The 19,019-nt window shown below is 44.3% G+C and overlaps 3 protein-coding genes across 5 annotated transcripts in view; 2 read left to right on the top strand and 1 right to left on the bottom strand.

Moving 5' to 3' along the window:
* Positions 1 to 4,627, top strand: part of LOC116950280 (dynein axonemal heavy chain 10-like) — an 88,211-nt gene extending 83,584 nt beyond the window's left edge. The window contains exon 79 of the mRNA XM_076072488.1: positions 3,997 to 4,627. The gene's annotated coding sequence lies outside the window, so the exon portion shown is untranslated. The remainder of the gene's footprint in view (positions 1 to 3,996) is intronic.
* LOC116950277 (coiled-coil domain-containing 92B-like) lies at positions 1 to 12,058 on the bottom strand. Of its 2 annotated transcripts, none has more exons than XM_032967961.2 (4): positions 11,739 to 12,058; positions 5,933 to 6,076; positions 5,342 to 5,383; positions 1 to 4,178 (listed from the first exon to the last, which is right to left on the bottom strand). In XM_032967961.2, exons 1-4 carry the CDS (start codon positions 11,758 to 11,760, stop codon positions 3,340 to 3,342), a joined length of 1,047 nt encoding a protein of 348 aa, XP_032823852.1. In that variant the 5' UTR covers positions 11,761 to 12,058; the 3' UTR covers positions 1 to 3,339. The 2 variants fall into 2 exon arrangements, with proteins under 2 accessions (XP_032823852.1, XP_032823853.1); XM_032967962.2 differs by lacking the exon at positions 11,739 to 12,058 and adding an exon at positions 11,572 to 11,726.
* LOC116950279 (uncharacterized) overlaps positions 10,261 to 19,019 on the top strand; it is a 22,362-nt gene continuing 13,603 nt past the window's right edge. The window contains exons 1-4 of one of the 2 annotated variants that reach the window (XM_032967964.2): positions 10,261 to 10,738; positions 12,567 to 12,698; positions 12,943 to 13,055; positions 16,802 to 17,475. In XM_032967964.2, coding sequence (XP_032823855.1) covers positions 17,142 to 17,475 — 334 coding nt within the window. In that variant the 5' untranslated portion in view covers positions 10,261 to 10,738; positions 12,567 to 12,698; positions 12,943 to 13,055; positions 16,802 to 17,141. Of the gene's footprint in view, positions 10,739 to 12,566; positions 13,056 to 16,801; positions 17,476 to 19,019 lie in introns of both variants that reach the window. The other variant, XM_032967963.2, reaches the window with a different exon arrangement.

The raw sequence follows: 19,019 nt of genomic DNA on the forward strand, positions 1-19,019 counted from the left end.
TGAGTAATATGAATTTTATTTAATCTCTTTGCATAGTGAGCCATATGCTATAATGTTCCGCAGAGCAAGTGCAATAAGAAATGTAATTTATTTAAATGTATGGGTTAAAACAGTGAAAATAATAACTACATATTATCAACTTGTTGCTATACTTTGCGAAACTCGAACATTTGACGCAGATCTACCAAATCAATTTAAAGTGCCCATGAAATAGAAATACTGATTTTTTTTGTTAAAGTTATTGATACAACTTTGCATTTAGCAGGGTTTTTTGATTACCTTTTTCTTACCGGAACATTCCTTAGAAAATATCGTTTATTCTGCTTGTACTGATTGTATTTTTTGTCCACTAACCAACCCGAGGAGCATCAGCCATACGCAGTGCCAGATGAATTTGTCCTTGAGGCAAAAACAATCACATTACTATTTACCTACAGCAGTAAGAAACACATTGGTAAATAAACTTTAAAAACACTTAACAATTCAAACAATGAGTTGCACACATGCATATATGTTAAACACTATGCTCACTTAGGCTATAATTAGGCATGTAATGTATATGATAAATAGCACAATCCATCAGGATGCTTTATATTTCATTATAATTAAGACATTTACCTCAATGTCAATTAAATAAACTCCCTGTCACATCTTGTCAACAAAGTAAGCTGGAGTCAATCTTAAATATTTATTTGACTTGGCGCCATGCACATGGCTAAAGATGACGATGATGTTGATGTGTGCAGAATATTCAGCGCACAAGCACGCATGTCAAGATTCATGTCCTAGCTCACAAGCACACAGACCAGCATGTCTGGCTCCAGAAAGGTCATTCCTCTTGTAAAAGGCACTAATGCACAGTGCAGCTCGGCCCAACCTTGAATAATCTTGCCTACATCGCATACGAGACACGTGTCATGGAGACCGCATTACACTTAGTGCAGCGCGGAGCTGTAGTTTCTTCCAAGCCAGTGCAAGGGCGTAGGCCCCGTGAGGTCATGGAGACCCATCTTCGTGGGTTGGGGTGAGGGGCTGCTGTCTTATGTCTGCTGTGGTCATGTATTTTTAGATTCGAATAAATACTGTACTTTATGGCATTGGCAGTGCTACAACCTTCACAAGTGGGGGGGGGGGGGGTGCTAAATGGTGGAGCAAATTGGGGGGATGGGAGGGAGACATGGGAGTTGGGCGAAACCATGATGGAAGGGAAAAAAGTCGGCATCTGCTGCGTAAAGGTGCTGTAGCGGAGGGGTCAGGACACAGTGGCTCCAATTACAATTTGAATGTATTTAGTGCCTAAATGCAGACTACATCTCAAACGTTATACACGCATGATACACTGTACCATCAAATAGCCAATATATTTTAAAATTAGGTTTGCATTTTTGTTATAATATACTTAATAAATAGTTTCAACTGCATATAGTACGCTGTTTAGATGCTCTTGCATTGTAACGCTATATAAAATCATATTCCTGTAGTCTGGTTGCAGAAGAGAACTGAGCACAAACAGGAGACACGTTCTGCCTCAGATTACATTGTACTCTTTAAGTTCACCATCCCTCAGCCACAGTGTCTCTCCAATGAGTGATACTGTTAACATAAGTTATGTATAGCGCATTAGATGTTCTTTTAACAGTAAATTAATGCGTTGATATGGACCATTTACTGTTAAAGGTAGCCAATTGGCAACTACAGTACTTCCCTAACCAGATACAATTTTAGTCGAGGTGGCTAAGTCTTTTGTTTGTCCCCTACCAAGTAGAGGGGAATCAGCCCCCCTCCACCCCCTATGGTCTATTCCAGGCCTCTTTGTGGAGATGTGAATATTTAAGTGCGCATATCCACTGCTAGAAAACATTCACTTTTCTATGCACGTGAAGCGTGATCAATAATTGAGAGGTAGAGCGAAGGGGGATGATGGTAGGGAGGCAACTAGAGCGAAGAAAACCAGTGGGAAAGGTCTGAAAAAAGATTTGCGCAAAAAGATGTGAAAATCTACACCAGCAGTATGAGAAAAATATCTTGCATGCTGAGAATTATAGCTTACTGTCATACAGTACATATTCATCTTCGTTATTTTTTACATCGAAAACATTTCATATTGTATACAAGCCCATTATAAATGTTTATATGTGTGTAACAATCACAGCTGCAGAAACGAACTATGGTATTACATTTACCAAGCCATGTATTACATTATGTGCTTATGGTTGTTGTGTAAAAACCCAGTTGCTAATGCATTATTAACGTTCCACGGTATCGTGGGCATAGCCAACCATCAGGCACCGCACATTTGCTGCTTGCCTATGAACACTAACGTTCCATTCCCGATCTCCAATAAATCGTTAAAACGTGTCCACAAAAAGCCTACAGTGTTCAGCAAAGTTTATTATGGAAAAGAAACCCCAGCGAGTATATTTTTTCTGCCGCTGTGAGAAAAATACAAATCTGAATTACTTTGGCTAGCCAAGCCTTCAGTAAAGAAGATCTTGCTGTTAGCAACAAAGATCCCCACTAACAAAGATCCCCACTAAATGCCACTGTCCAGGCTCAGTGCCATGATTGTTGTATTTGTCGATGCTTTGTTCGTGATGCAAGGTAGCCATAAAATGGCAGGAGAGAAACTGATTCTTGAATCTGTATAGAACTTCAAGTTTTACCCCCTCATATGCGTAGGTTTTCTTTGGGTAGTTCAATTTCCACTCGCATGAAGCCAAACATTAATGAATGGAATTGGCCAAACATCCCAATATAGCCCCCTCCTGACAATCTCCTGAGTCTTACCGGGTTAAATTTAGGGCATTATGTGGTGTCTTATATAAATGCCCTCAATTATTTCTGGAAGTCACCATAGTTCTAATAAATTGGGCTAACATCGCATACAGGACCTTATTAAGAGTCTTGCAGACTCAGCAATGTTTTACGGGGAAGAGATTTCAATTATTAATTTGTAAATTCAGCACTTAGCAGTGCACGTTTGCTGTTGTTTTGTAATTTGAGGGCATTCAGTTGATAGATATCTGTGCATGTGCCTATGCCCAATATATAATATTAAAATACCATGTTCTGACTTGGCTAGTATTTTGTTAGCACTGCCAATGAGATTGTCTCCGTGTAACCGTAAGCAAATGCACGTGTAACCAGTGGGGAAAATATTTTACCGTAATCAATAATTACTCTTCACACATCTATGTCTAGAAGGGATGGTTTCTTAATTTTTCCCACCAGTTATCTTTAACTATTCATTAAATTATATTTAACTGTAAAAAAAACAATGCTTCACTGCATCCAATTGTTACAGTTAAAATGTTAATACTATTAAAGTGTAGATTGTGGTCATAAAGCCTTTGTCTTCTTGCCCTGCTTCAAACAGGTCACTTTAGGTGTTGGTACGTTTGGTAACGTCTGAGATAGCCGAACGAGTCCTGCTGTTTGGCTCTGAGCATCGTCCAACCCTGTCTGGGAAAGACACACCGCATTGTTGCATTCTTTATCATTAAGCACACGCTCTCGTGGCATTTGGCTACCGCAGCCGTGGATGCCCGTGTCCTGGCACGGCAGGAAGGCGGAGGGGTCAGGCATGTCGTACAGGTAGAGGCAGGGGTTGCCCACCACCCTGGGGGACACCCAGGAGTCCAGCACAGGGCTGAGGAAGAGTCCAGGGTCGGGCATATCCGTGAGGCTGTCGAGACTCATGGAGCGTACAGCCGCGCTGCGCACACTGTACTTGGGCGAGATGTACGACTGCCTCACGATGCTGCTTTGCCGCCGGTCGCCATGGTCCTTCCCGGCGGGGGGCCCTCGTACGGCCGCGGGCGAAGCTCCCCGACCTGTCGCGCTGTCCGCCTTGGGCGGGGGGTAGCCCTTGCCGCTGGAGAGCCTGCCCCTGACGTGATGCAGCTGGGTCGTTAGGTGGGCTATGGTGCTGCGCTGTTGCTCCAATTCGTGAGCCATGACGTGCATCCTGTGGCTCTTCTGCTTTATCTCCTCCAGATACTCGCGCTCCTGGCCCCTCATGCCGCCCTCCAGCGCCGCTATGACTACCAGCGTTTGGTCGATCTGCTCGGTGAGCTCCTGCTTCTCTTGTTCTTTATCCCTGAGCTGAGCCTCCAGCTCCCAAACACTCCTCTCCAGTGCCTCATCCACACTCTTTTCATCCTTGCTCCAGAGCTCTCCTGTGTGATGTGACACAAGTAAAAAAAAATGTGTAGTGTTTTTCTTGTAGTTGGTGCGTTTATGCCCATTCCATTGACCCAGTATTTATCTGTATTTGTCTCTGTTGACCTACATTTATTTTTTTGCTGCAGCTACTACTGGAAATTTAAAGCTGGATTACTATAACGTTACAGAACTATTATTACGATTAATTCTAGATTCCTACTCCACTCCTGAACAGGGTTTATGAAAAAGGCACTTTTATTCCAGGAAGGGCCACACTTGATAAAAATTAGCCAACCCTAATCAAAGACTGTTTTACTGGAGTACGTTTGTTGCAAGTTGTGATTCATTTACCTGTTATACACCGTGTTTTGTTTTTGTTTATGCTGTTTGTGGTTTGGTATTGTTAATAAACACTGTTGACAATTTGTTAAGCATATATTGTAATAAACATGTTTTAAAAGTTCGAGTTCATTCACTATTTTATTGTATTTGCAACATATTTGAGGCGATTTCATCAATAATAATAAACAGCCCTTTGTAAATCCATTGCTGGATGAAGGCCACCCCACACTTTCAGACAATGGTGGTTATTTTACCAAATTTCGTTATGCTGGTCAATTCACGTTGATGATGGGGTTGCGTGGGATTAGTTCAGATATTCAATTTACATGAGCCATGGCTGAGGATTCTCCACATTGCAGTACACTAACCACTTGCTACTGCTGCACCACGATTTTATCAATAATGGTCAGCCATGTTCTTCTATCTCTTACTGGTTCCTCGATGTGACAATCCATTCGTCTCCAGCACACGAATTAATCTCGTCACTATCTCCAAAGTTAGTCGTCCTCTCGGATGCGGTCCTTCCCCTGGCTGCCACTCCATCACCATTCTCGTCCTCCGCCATATCATGTGCTGCAGACTGTAGTACGACATTAGATCGTAAAGTCTGCATTGCGTTAAAGTGAAGTCATTTGCAGTCTGAATGCCTATCAGCAAACTGGAAGTGTGTGGGTGGATTTATTGATTGCCTCCCCGTGATTTGAAGGTCACCTTTGTTGAAGCACTTTACACAGAATCACAATATTTATTTACACTGGAGGAGTCCGATGAGCTTTGAAGCTCTTTTTCACAGATGTTCTTTCCTATTGAAGATGTGTGAAAAAAATTATCTCACCTTCACTGGGGGCTGTCTTCATCACAACTTCAAAAGTCAAATCTGCAACAGTTTTAACCAAAAACACTTAATTTATTATCAATCTCACCATCATTACCAATCAATCTATTCACAGTTGGATAATATCCTACGTTCATACATTTATGATAGATACAATATACAATACAACTACATGTCATGTTTTCATTATTTAATTCTCCTTTGTCCTCTGCTTTCCCTATGACCCAATTATAATTTTATCAATGAAATATACTACACATACACATTCTTACAGCAGCGACTTACAAAAATTATTGATACATTTTATACACTTGAAGATACCATCGCAGCAAGGAGCACCAGGGAATTATGCGTTTAGGGTGGAAACTCGTAGTGGAAACATCGTCAGCCATAAGAGGATATTTACATGCCTAGAAATTTCCATGGTGACTTTTATTGTGACACTAAAATTTGCGACAGAAATCACAATACCGAATGTTATCACGATTTCCTGGATTTGCAGGATTTTTATACAGATCCAGCCCCTGTTTCTCACAGCGTTTAGCGACTATCACTGTGGAGAAGCGAACGGCGGTGGGGTGCCCCCAGTACCAGCGCAGTGACGTTGTAGCTGTGCTATCTCCGAGTGCAGGAGGCCGAGCCTCTGGCTGTGCGCGTGCTGCTCGGCCTGTAGAGCCTCCTTGGCTCTCTCCAGCCGAGCCCTGGATGCTGGCTCCCAGGGCTCCAGGACACCTCCTACACAGAGTCACCCGTGAGGAAATCATGCATGTATGCAAGGTTTTGTTACAGGTTCTTTAGTTTAATGAGGAAGAGTAATTAAGTTTTTCAGCAGGTTCAGTTGGAGAGTATACTGATTAGAACACTCGTGTTTTCAGCTTGTGTTTTGTGTTGTTTGGCATATCTAGCATTTCACTTCATGTGCTGAGAACTTCTTCAGGAGTTCAGTCCCTCAGCTCAATAGAGGTTTATGAATTGGCTCCCTGCACGTGGAGTGAAATGTCGGACATTCTGAACATTACGCAGTACAACACGTAAACGCATACAGAGGCAGAAAGAGAAAGATGCTGCTTGACAATTTGAAGGTGGTGGAGGCGTACAGGTGAAGTAAAGATGCTCAAGAATGTGATGGGAAAAAAAGGAGTTTGAACCGAGGACATGCCATTGGGCAGAGGACTTAGATGCTTTTCTAGGTCAAGGCAATGTCATCTTGTCTTCCTGTTCAAACAAGAAATGCGTGACATTTACCTCCATTGGTGGGCCTGAGGCAGTGTTGGTGGGGCCCAAGTCTACGTCCAAGGGGACATTCACTGTTGACTTCTTATCCAAGAGCAGGAAATTAACTCAGGCTTGCAAGACTGAGTCCAGCACCAGAAATACAGATCCACTCAGCTAGACAGAAGACAGGCGTTTACTTCCATATAAAATCTAAATACAATAGTTATTATTTATTTTGTTGTACATTTTTTACCGCTCCAAGTACATAATGGTAAACGGAACAAAGAGCATGATACCATACTCTTTGGTTCTTTCGGTAAAGTCACGTAGGTAGAAAAATAATAGACCACGACGTTTAGATCGCAACACAAGCAATCGTCATCAGGTGGGACAACCACAGCAAGAAAAAACTGCTGAAGTGGGCGAGAGATCTGTCGTGGCACGAGGTTATATAGGCCTCGGCAGTAGGGGGGGAGAGAGGAGGTGGGGGGCGAGGGGGGGGCAGGGCAGAAAGTGGACCCCGAGGCAGCACTTGGAGAGATCTGAGAGATCGGCTGCAGGGGGGGAGAGAGAAGGGGGGGAGGCGGGGCAGAAAGTGGACCCCGCAGCAGCACCCGGGTCACTGGAGTAAAGTGGACCCGGCAGCAGCACCCGGGTCACTGGAGTAAAGTGGATCACCACAGCAGCACCGGAGAGATCGGCTGCAGTCGTGAAATGTGAGTGATGAGCTGTTCCAGAAAATTGAGCAGTTCACCTGCCGCATGTACGCTGCTAACAGCAGCACTGGTGAGGTGAACGAACTGCGCTACCAGCTCTTCTGCACCAAAAGGGGAGAAGTCGAGTCCAGCCAGCTGCCACCATGTAGAGACTGTCTCTTCACGCATGTTCGATGAGCCAACTATCAGGCAGCAATCTGTAAGTGCTGTCTGCAGGCTAACCCTGTGGTGCCAAGCCCTGAGTATGGATGGACAGACGATGATAGCAAGCTGGTCATTTACTGGATGTGCTCCCCACCCGCACCAGATGGAGTCTTGGAACTGCTGCCATGCAAGTGTGTGTTCATGCAAAATGCCAAGCTGTACGTGCCTGTCAAATGGACTGACATGCACAGACGTGCAGGTTACAGACCTGCAGTAACCAACAACTGCAGGATGATCCAGAACCTAACTTTGAATTCGTGGAGTCAGATGAGATCGACGAGCAGTTTGATGAGTGACAGAGTGGTGATTCTGATGGTATTACTGTGGTAGTAGTATACATTGATGCAGTGTGGTCATTCTGGATAAGAATAATGTAACCTTCACATATACCCATCACTAACGATATATGGGATTACATGTATCATTGACTAAGTATATGCGAATGTCAATGTTTATAACATTCATGTAGTTCCTTACCTCACTATGGTATTCCTTATTATCCTGTGTTTTCATTGTGTATTTAAACCAATAAAGACTAAGTTTTGGTTTAAAGCTTTCGTGACTGCAGGGATTCATATTCTTGGTTCTTTCGGTAAAGTCACGTAGAAGGGAAACAATAAAATAAAAAAAATACAAATATAAAACAATAAAATTCTCATTTTTATTATTTTATTGTTTCCCTTCTACGTGACTTTACCGAAAGAACCAAGAATACAATAACGACCAGTTTGTGACCTAACTGGCTTTGGTCGAGGTAGTTTTCAGTAATAATGCCCATTTCATCATTCCGGACGTCTGTTATTCAGCAAAGGTTATATCAGAATATGTCCAACACACTGGAGGATTACAAAAATCATTACTAGACTTTGCCACCTCAGGTGGTACCAATAAGTTACTTTTTTGGTCTGGGCCCATGGACTATATATAAACGTAGGCTTCGGCAGGACACAAAGCAACGCGGTTAGGCAATTATGTAATTCATATTTTCACGTCAAATATAACCCCTACTGCACATAGGAAGATGATGAGATCTATTGTAAGGTACTCATAGGCAGGTCATATAAACATATACAGATATATGATGGTGGATAGAGAGAGGCGAAAGTGTCTTATGGCCCAGCCCTGTGCAGTGGGCGTCACCTCAATTTTCCCACAATCACTACCTCGACCCGCCAACATCCATCCCGGCGTTGGGTTACAGATGACCTAACAACAGTCTTGTGAAAGTAAATGCAAACAGCGCATCATGTAAACACGTGGAGCTTTGTTGGCCATGCAGACCGCCTTAGCGCATCTTTGTGTTAAACTAAGAGGGATGGATGTTTGTCAAGGTATAGGAGGAGCCTTAGGGGCCATCCATAAATGACGTCACGCGATTTTGGCCAATTTTTTACCCCCCCCCCCTCGTCACACCGCGTAACAAAAAGTCAGACCCCCCCCTCAAATATGACGTCACAAAGCTCTGCCCCCCCCCCCCAAATTTTTTTTGCATTTTGAAAATAAAACATGCTTCAAATCACTTGAAACTATTGTCATTGTAGAGCATATTTAATGTGGCGCTTCACTCTGATGTATGAGAAAACATTAAAAAGGAGGCGTTGGAAAGCTGACATTTAGCATAAATTTCACTTGAAAATATTCAACGTCTAATAATGCAGATGTTCAGAATATATGGAAATTCTCTTATAATTATAAAATAATAAAAGTTATAAATATAAAAAAATACTTGAAACTTTGTAGTATAACGAAGCAAAATGGAAAGTACAATTATAACAATCACATTCATTCCACAGAATGAAAATCCCTGGTAGAATCATTAGAATCAAAGTGTTTAATAACATTCATTCAAAACATTTACAAAATGTATGCTTCTTCATTCTCCCATGGAGAAGCAAAATGCTCCTTCATGGAATAAATAAAAGGTGACCTTAGTAATTTTAAATAATCAAATAGTTAATGAAAATGTATCAAAATGTGTGTTATAACAATGCTATTTAATTAATATTTATTTAAAGTTGCGCATTTTGATGTGACGTCACATTTCTCAAACCCCCCCTCGTCACACATCGTCACAAGTCTGACCTCCCCCCCCCACTCGATGCGTGACGTCATTTATGGACGGCCCCTTACCTTAGATCCCCTCCTACAGGGACCAAACACTCCAACTTACGTTGGAATCCCTCCTATACGGATCAAAGATGATCAAGGTATGGGAAGCTAACCTTAGCTTTAACAAGGGAGCCTTACCTTAGGATCCCCTCTATAGGGATCAAAGACCGACTTCCATGTACGATTTGCCGCCTCCATCAACTCCTCATCCCCATATTTCTCCCCTTTCCCCGATTAGGTAATAGGTGAAATAAATAATTGAACCTTATGGCGGGACCCCGGGGTCCCGAATAAACGGAAGTCAAAATCGTAATTATTTTATTTTTGGGGACTCCGTCCCACCGCGCACATAAACGCCGCCACCCACCAGAAATCAATCCTCTCGTTCTTCAAGCACCCGTCGTTGCCAAAATTGCCATAGTCACAAAGACAACTTTGACATTATGATAAGTGCATCGTGTAGAGCTCGTCGAGAGGAATACATTGCCGGATCGCTCGCCTTCAACAGACATACAATGACGTCGCAACGCAGTTTATGTGAGAGCCGGGGGCTTATGGGACCCCGGGGTCCCATAAGCCCCCGGCTCTTAGGGGCCGTCCATAAATGACGTCACGCACCTGGGGGGGGGGGGGGGTCAGACATTTGTGACGATGTGTGACGAGGGGGGGGGGGGTTTGAGAAATGTGACGTCACATCAAAATGCACAACTTTAAATATAAACACGTTCTACTTAATTAAATAGACTTTTTAATAAATGTTTTCTCCTACAATATCAGAGTGCAGCGGCACATTAATTACGCACTACAATGACAATAGTTTAAAGCGATTTGAAGCATGTTGTATTTTTGGGGGTGGGGTGGGGCAGAGCTTTGTGACGTCATATTTGAGAGGGGGGGGCTGACTTTTTGTGACGCTGTGTGACAATGGGGGGGGGGGGGGTCAAAAAAGTCCGAAATCGCGTGACGTCATTTATGGACGGCCCCTTATGTCAAATGTTTTAATGTCATGGATAATGATATGTTATGAACCCGCTCATTGTATTCATACCGTCTATTAGCAGACGATTGTGACAATGGACCTGCTTGCCCCCTTCAGTAACCTACTCGTGCACTCGCCAGCTCTGCGTCTTACATCGTTACACGGACACAATTCGTGAGTGAATGCAGTGTTTTGTGTTTGCGTCTTTTGTCCAGTTGTGCTCTTGGGAGTGTGCTGTGCTTTTGAATATTTCATTTTTTTTTTAAATGTTGCTTTGGGGAAGGAACAAAAATGCGTATCTCTTCCAGTTGAGCAATATGATGTATATATTCATTGCACGAAGGGTATAGTTGAACCAGCCATTGGTTCAAACACGCTGCAATGCGGTGTTGTGTTTTTCTAATTGCGTTTGGAGTGACATTAGGTTACGTGATTGTGTCCAGGCCAGTACGTGTGACGAGCGAAAGAGAGGCTATTGTGTGCGTTCATACGTATATAAAGTGTAGTTAGTGGAGCGAGTGTATATTAATAATGTACACAGCCGTATATATATGCGTGCCATTTTTTTATATACATATACTGTACATGTTTAGAATATCAATTTTATTATCCCAATGACATAACATTATATCGGAAAGATATAACGGAAACATTTATCAATGGATAATTTCCCACTGGAAAACACATACATGATAGCACACGTGAAAATATTAATATAATTAATGTGTGTGTATATGAAGGCCGAGAGGATGCGTCAAACCGGGGAGATGGAGCGATAACATACGCTAAGTGGAATGTTTCATCTCAGGATCGCGAGAGATGGCGATGGTTCGGGGGAGAGCCTTTATCCAGCAGCGGTCATGGCTGATGATGTACGAATTCCAAAGCATATGCACTAAAGAAATGCTGCATAGTCATTCGAAAAACATACATCTCAAAAGACTCGTGCATGTAGCAGTGCAATAATACATCCCCCGCGGCGTGTGGCATGCACATCCAGTACGTACATTTTAAATGGCTGCTTGTCCCTGCACGAAGGATACAAACGCACTGCACCAGTGGAACACACGAGGACGAACGTGCACTGCAGATGCGGCCATCAGCTCGCCTTTACACAAATCTGCAGCAAGGACGCCACACAACGCGGAGCGAAACGTCGGCAAACTCGACTCACCGTGGCAGCGGTCTTCTGCCATTCCCCCCGTGTCTCGCTGGATGGGAGCGCCTGTTTATGCGCGAATTGGATCGTCGGGTTCAAGCAAGACAAAAAAAATGCGCAAAGTCCAGCAGCCACGCCGCTCATCTCCTGCACGTGTCCCTTTTTTTTAACTCATCCGCGGACACATTGTCCCAACCACGCATACAAACCGTAGTATAACGCTGCTTATGGCTCGTAGACCACGGCTGCGAAGGCAGTGCTCGTGATGATGGTTAATAATTCTAACAGCTGATGCCTACGTCCTTTTAAGGAAAACCCAATCGCGCGTGAGGTGGGTGAGTCCATTCTGACATTTAAACGCCCCACTGCCTTGCATCGGGACCGGCTCTGTATGTGCATTGCGGCCCCGATTCTGATTGGATTCACATCATGATTGGATTCTAAATTAAAATAGCCAAGTCAAAGATTTTATACAATCTTAAACACGCAAGTGACGGGTTTTGTTGATAGAAATAAAGGGCAGTGTACATTATAGGAAAATAGGCGGATCGTATCGTTACGCATTCCACTCTTTGTAAAGAAGATCGCGCAAAAGGCTTGAATCTCCGCATAACCTATATGTGCTTTAATGTATACAATACACGTGACGTCCACTGTGTATATAAGAAACTGCGTGAAATCATTCAAATTTGGCCCACGGTGTTATTATTAATTCTGGGTTAGGATTCCAGATTGTGTCAGTTCCCACGCTGACAGAAAACGAGGAGCACAATGGTCTCGTCCGATGTGCGGTATTATTATTACCCCCCACCCCACCCCCATGTCTCCTCTCAATGCCATTAGCAAGTGGCGTATGGGGAGCCAACCGGAGAAAACCCATCAGGCATGCCAGGGGGTGACAGCAACTCTCATCTCCTTCGTCATCTCGGGGCCCCGCGCAGCCTACAACACTTGGCAAGCCCAGGCGGTCACCCGGTACAAGGACAAACCCAGGCTCAAACACGTTGAGCTTTCGAGATCTGAGAACTCCCATGCATGTACATGGTGGTCCAGATGTCTTGTGAGCCCCGTTTAATGATCTGAAACTGATTTCTTTTTAAAAGTAAGGTTTATTTAAAACATGAATGAATATGCAAAATAAAACAATTTTGGGGTCAATTAATTGGGCGTTACTGCATATGTACTACCATGTACAGTCCTGTGTTTTCTTTCTTCCAAGACGTCTGGCCATCGTGGAAGAGTAGGCCAAATACTGTACCTTCTCGCGGAGTTCTCGAGAGCCCTGCGTCCTGGAGGCTCTTCTGCCAGCAGTGGTGTGAACAAGAAATCTCAGTAAGCTATACTGTACACCAGTCACACTTGATATAGCTACAAACACTCTCGTGCATATATGACCAATATCGTTGAAATCTTTCGTAACCTGGTTAAAGCGGGGTTCAATTAGGGTACATTCCATAGAGTGGGTAAATCTTGCATGCCCAATGTTTTGTATTATATAACATACCACTTGCGGGGTGCAGCTCCATAGCGCACTGCGCCGTGAATCCGGCTACGTTCGATGATCGACCCCGGCTCACGTCAGTGGCGAGTGATATCTGAACCGGTCCTGGGCCCCCTTCCATCAACCCGCTTTTAGCAGGGTGGTGAGGTATGGCCAAACAACCCGTATGAACGACAGGGCGTGGGGAGGCCTTCATCCAGCAGTGGATTGACAAACATAAACAAGTAGGGACGATAACGATGCGTGGACGATGAATTGACCTCTATGATAATGCATAACGACAAACGCATGGAATATATTCGTTTGTAACAAGGTAACTCAACAACGTTCCTAAATAACGCTATGGTCTGATAAAATATATAATAGGCGACGTTTTGGATAAGGGCCCTTTACAGCACACACAGAGGCCAGAGACGTCGAGAATCTTCGTGTTATTGTGTATTTAACGTGGCTTCACGTGATCCCTTGCAGGCGCTAGAGGCCGCTACCATTCACCAAAACATAAACAAAAACATACTTGGACGCCCCGCAAGGGAATTGTGACAATGAATCCAAATGTAATCGTTACAACCCGTATCAACAACACATGCAGTGCATGGCACACGGGTGCCCTGTGTACTCAGTTTTGTGTGTGCACCTCTTAATGAGAGCAAACACAACCAACATTTATTTCATTCAAGGCGCCTTTCGTTCAACCATCATTATACAATGAACCATTATTGTATGATGTTGAACTTCTTTTGCACCGCACAATACACCGTTTAAAGAAGAACTCCATTATGCATCTCGGCGATGATTTTTAGTCTAGCAGCAGCATTGAGTCTGAAATAAATATATTTTTTATAATAATAGGGTTTTTCCCCTTTTTTCTGGCAACAAAACTGACACCTTTTTTACGAAGATTCATGTCTGCATTAACCACAAATTGAATTTTGACTGCAGGTATTGTGGTTAATGCAGACTTGAATCCTCGTCAAAAGGCTTCAGTTTTGTTGCCAGAAAAAAGGGGAAAAACCCTATCATTACATTTTGGTACTGGCAAAGGAGGCCTAATGAAATATTTTTATTTTACAATATTCTATAAATATTATTGTCATCACGCTACAGTATTGTTTTTCCAGACCAGCAAGCCAATACGCTAAACAAATATATTTTTTTATGTTTCGAGAGATTCGGTGCAGTTCAGCTCCATAATGAGAAGCCCATTAATGGTTAAAGCAAGTCGGACTGCTGATGAGACACTTGACTGTCGAAACTGGTCTCGAGTTTGACTTGTGTTGAACCAATGCTGCTGTGATTAGGGGCCGTACATAAATGACGTCACGCGATTTTGGACGATTTTTGACCCCCCCCCCTTCGTCACACGGCGTCACAAAAAGTCAGACCCCCCCTCAAATATGACGTCACAAAGCTCTGCCCACCCCCCCTAAAAAAATAAAAAAAAATCGCTTTAAACTATTGTCATTGTAGTGCGTATTTAATGTGGCGCTGCACTCTGATGTTTTAGGAGAAAACATTAAAAAGTCTATTTAATTAAGTAGAACGTGTTGTCTATATTTATTTAAAGTTGCGCATTTTTATGTGACGTCACATTTCTCAACCCCCCCCCCACCTCGTCACACATCGTCACAAATGTCTGACCCCCCCCCCCCCCAGGTGCGTGACGTCATTTATAGACGGCCCCTTATCCACTCCCTTACAAGAAGGCCGTGTGGATGATGGAATGTATAGAAATACATCGTTTCATGTGGAGGGGCAGAGATGAGATTAATCGCCTGCAGGTTGAAGCACCTCCTTCCTCGATGGGACGAACCTTGCTTCCTCCCTCGACATCGCAAATCTTCCTGTAAAAAATATCTTGAAGCAGAAGATTAGTTCTGGATTGCAACTGCATTTGCAAATGTGATTTGTAACTCTGATCCTTACTTCTGTATCGATAATTCAATGTGAATGTGCCATTTTATTGAGCGACTATTGTGCGTTATGTTAGCTACCGTGTGTCGAATTTCTTTCGCACCGTATGTAGCCAGCCGTGCTAAGTCTGGGATTGTTTTGTTGTTGTTTATGGTGCCGTGCCCAAGGTTGATAAGTCTGACTTCTATAATTATTTAATTTAATTGCCGTTTTGTGACATTATTACACTTTTCTTTGATTTGCACTCCTATCGTGTGGCTGTACTGTTCGTTGTTGTAATGTTGCTGAGCCGCCCCAACTGGACATCTATGGGGGGGGGGGGGGGGGAGAAAACTTCACAAGTCATCGGATTCCTCCAGGATAAATAAAATATTCTCATTCTGCCCATCTGCAGTTTCATACCTGCATGTCTCCCCACGCACTTTACCCGTTTTATTGTGCAGGGAAATTGAGTTTTCAGGTCCATACGGCGTACAGCCGTTTCAATTCGGGCAACAAAAAATCAACATGATTGTGTGCATCCACATATCAAGCAAGCAGCAGCATGCAAGATCACAGACAGTAGCGTGATAAGTAGCATAATCGTCACCAATTATCAACATTAATACATAAAACAGTTTTTGTTTAGGAACATGTTTATCTGTTTGGTTTAACACGTAGGCTTTCGCGACCAATATCCATAATACAGGGGTTTTTTGGGTTCGACAGCGTAAATATGAATGTGGGGCCGTCCATAAATGACGTCACGCACCTGGGGAGGGGGGTCAGACATTTGTGACGATGTGTGATGAAGGGGGGGGGGGGGTGTTTGAGAAATGTGACGTCACATCAAAATTCGCAACTGTAAATAAATATAGACAACACGTTCTACTTAATTAAATAGACTTTTTAATAAATGTTTTCTCCTACAACATCAGAGTGCAACGCCACATTAAATACGCACTACTACAATGACAATAGTTTAAAGCGATTTGAAGCATGTTTTTTTTTTTGGGGGGGGGGCAGAGCTTTGTGACGTCATATTTGAGTGGGGGGGGGTCTGACTTTTTGTGACGTCGTGTGACCTGGGAGGGGGGTCAAAAATCGTCCAAAATCGCGTGACGTCATTTATGGACGGCCCCTGTGTCGTTAAACCCGCCACCACCCGACACAGCCAATTAGTAAGGTTTGTCACGTAAGCAGCCAGATTTGTCTGTCGCCTGATGAAGCTAGTTGTAATTACTGGCGAAACGTCGTAGTCGAGATTGTAAATGTTGTGGCTTGGCTCTCCAACACACCGGTGTGCTGAACTAGTGACGGATTAAATTTCGTTTTAAAGCTTTCGTGACTGCAGGGATTAATATTCTTGGTTCTTTCGGTAAAGTCACGTAGAAGGGAAACAATAAAATACAAAATATACAAATATACAATTCTCACTAAGCTTCGATTGCAACACAAGCAACCATCATCAGGTGTGAAAACCACAGCAAGATAATTTTTTAAAAAAATAACGAGTTGGCATGTTCTGCTTAAGTGACACCTTACTAATTGGCTGTGTCGGGTGGTGGCGGGTTTAACGACACATTTATATATTTACGCAACCCCCCCCCCCCCCCAAAAAAAAGCCACTCTATGATGTTTGTCTATTTGTTTGTGTTTCTCCCTTGTGATGGGACTCTGTAAGGGTCACACGGGGTCACCTCCAGCAAGGCTGCTGCTGCTCTGTGACGCACGGTGGGCGGGGCCACCCACGGCTCCGCGGAGGGATACAGCGGGGCTAGGCCCCCCCCCCCCCCCCGGGACGCGGCGGTGACGCGGCGTCGCCCCTGGCAACGGCAAAAGCCGCGTCCGCTGCCGGGGTTCACGCGGAACTTGACAGGAGACCAACAAACAAACAGACAGACGCGCGTCAACAAATGTCAACAAACAGACAGACGGCTTTGAAGCCGCGGCGGCCGCATTAGCGATGTCAATAAAAACAAAGCGCGGGGTTAAATGTTAATAAAATATGAACGCGGGTCGAGATGGAGAGAGCCATCACTCAGGCGGCGACCTCTGACCCCGAGGTGAACAAGAAGATGACGAAGAAGGCGGCGGCGGCGGTGATGAGGAGGAGGAGGAAAGGGGCGGCGAGGGACGAGGTGAAGGTGAGAGACGAAGTGAGGGACGAGGTGAAGGTGAGGGACGAGGTAGAAGTGGAGTTGAGAGAGGAGGTGGTGGAGGAGGAGGAGGAGGCGGTGAAGGTGGCGGAGGGGATGCAGATAAAGCAGCTGAGGACGGTGATGAATGACGAGGTGAAGAAGCTGAAGGAGGTGAAGAAGATGAAGGAGAACGCGAGGAGGAGGAGGAGAGACGCGGGTGAGTCCCTCGGGGTCTGTGGTGAGGGCCGAGTCGCTGGCAGTGGTGAGATGCCTGCCGTCCCTATCATAAACACCATCATCACCATCATCATCACCACCATCACTACCATCACCACCATCACTACCATCACCACCATCATCACTACCATCATCACCATCATCATCATCACCACCATCATCACCATCACCACCATCACTACCATCACCACCATCATCACTACCATCATCACCACCATCATCACCACCATCATCATCACCACCATCACCACCATCATCACCATCATCACCACCGTCACTACCATCATCACCATCATCACCACCGTCACTACCATCACCACCATCATCATCACTACCATCATCACTACCACCATTATCACTACCATCATCACCACCATCATCATCACCACCATCACCACCATCATCACCATCATCACCACCGTCACTACCATCACCACCATCATCATCACTACCATCACCATCATCACTACCATCACCACTACCATCACCATCATCACCACCACCATCACCACTACCATCACCACCATCATCACTACCATCATCACTACCATCACCATCATCACCACCATCATCATCACTACCATCACCACGACCATCACCATCATCACCACCACCATCACTATCACCATCACTACCATCACCACCATCATCACTACCATCATCATCACTACCATCATCACCATCATCATGTCGAGGTAACGCGACTTGTCATGACCGCTGTCTTATCAACATTATGACTACAATTATAAGTTCGGGTGGAACGGTGGCGCAGTGGTTAGCGCAATATGTACCCGGCCACCTGAGTTCGATACCCGTCCACGGCCTTCACGTCAGTGGCGAGCGATGTGTGGACCCCTTCCCTGGCTGCGCTGTTCACCAACCCGCCGGCAGTGTTGCGTGCCTTAGAGCGTTAAATTGTCCAGCAGGGGATTGTTGACAAAACGGCTGTAAGTAATGATTATTATCACCGTTTTATAGTCCGGCATGCTCAGGGTTTTCGGTAATTCCAAGTAAGCAGTCATCAATTAACCTGACTTGGCAGTGTCACCTGTGGCACAGAGTTTGCAGAGTTGTCGGCTTTGTGCCAGCAGAGATTTGGTTTTCGCGTGTAACTCTACCGGTGTAGCAAGAGAGGAGGACTGTGGTGCTGGTGGTGGTGGTATAGTGGTCTTTTACTACTCAAGCAGGCAGATAGGTACATGTATATGTTTTTGAGAATAATTTGTCATCTATAGATGGAAGATTTATACCCAAAGGAAGCGTTTCACATCGAGTTGAGATATTCGGAAATTTAATTCACGAACCCATGCAGTTTTTCACCGAAACCGCAATTTTAAAGTCCCCCTTTTACACAGCGTCCACCGTGGAATTATTACGCAAATTACGTTGCCTACTCTGAAGTGGACAAACAGAACCTGCAATACTCTTTGGTTCTTTCAGTAAAGTCACGTAGATAGAAAAAAGAATACATCGCAACAACAAGCAATCGTCAATAGATGAGACGACTCTAGCAAGAAAACTGCT

This window comes from Petromyzon marinus, chromosome 38, assembly GCF_048934315.1.
Source record: "Petromyzon marinus isolate PM22_M1 ecotype Great Lakes invasive population chromosome 38, UKy_Petmar_22M1.pri1.0, whole genome shotgun sequence".
NCBI classification, from domain to species: Eukaryota; Metazoa; Chordata; class Hyperoartia; order Petromyzontiformes; family Petromyzontidae; genus Petromyzon; species Petromyzon marinus.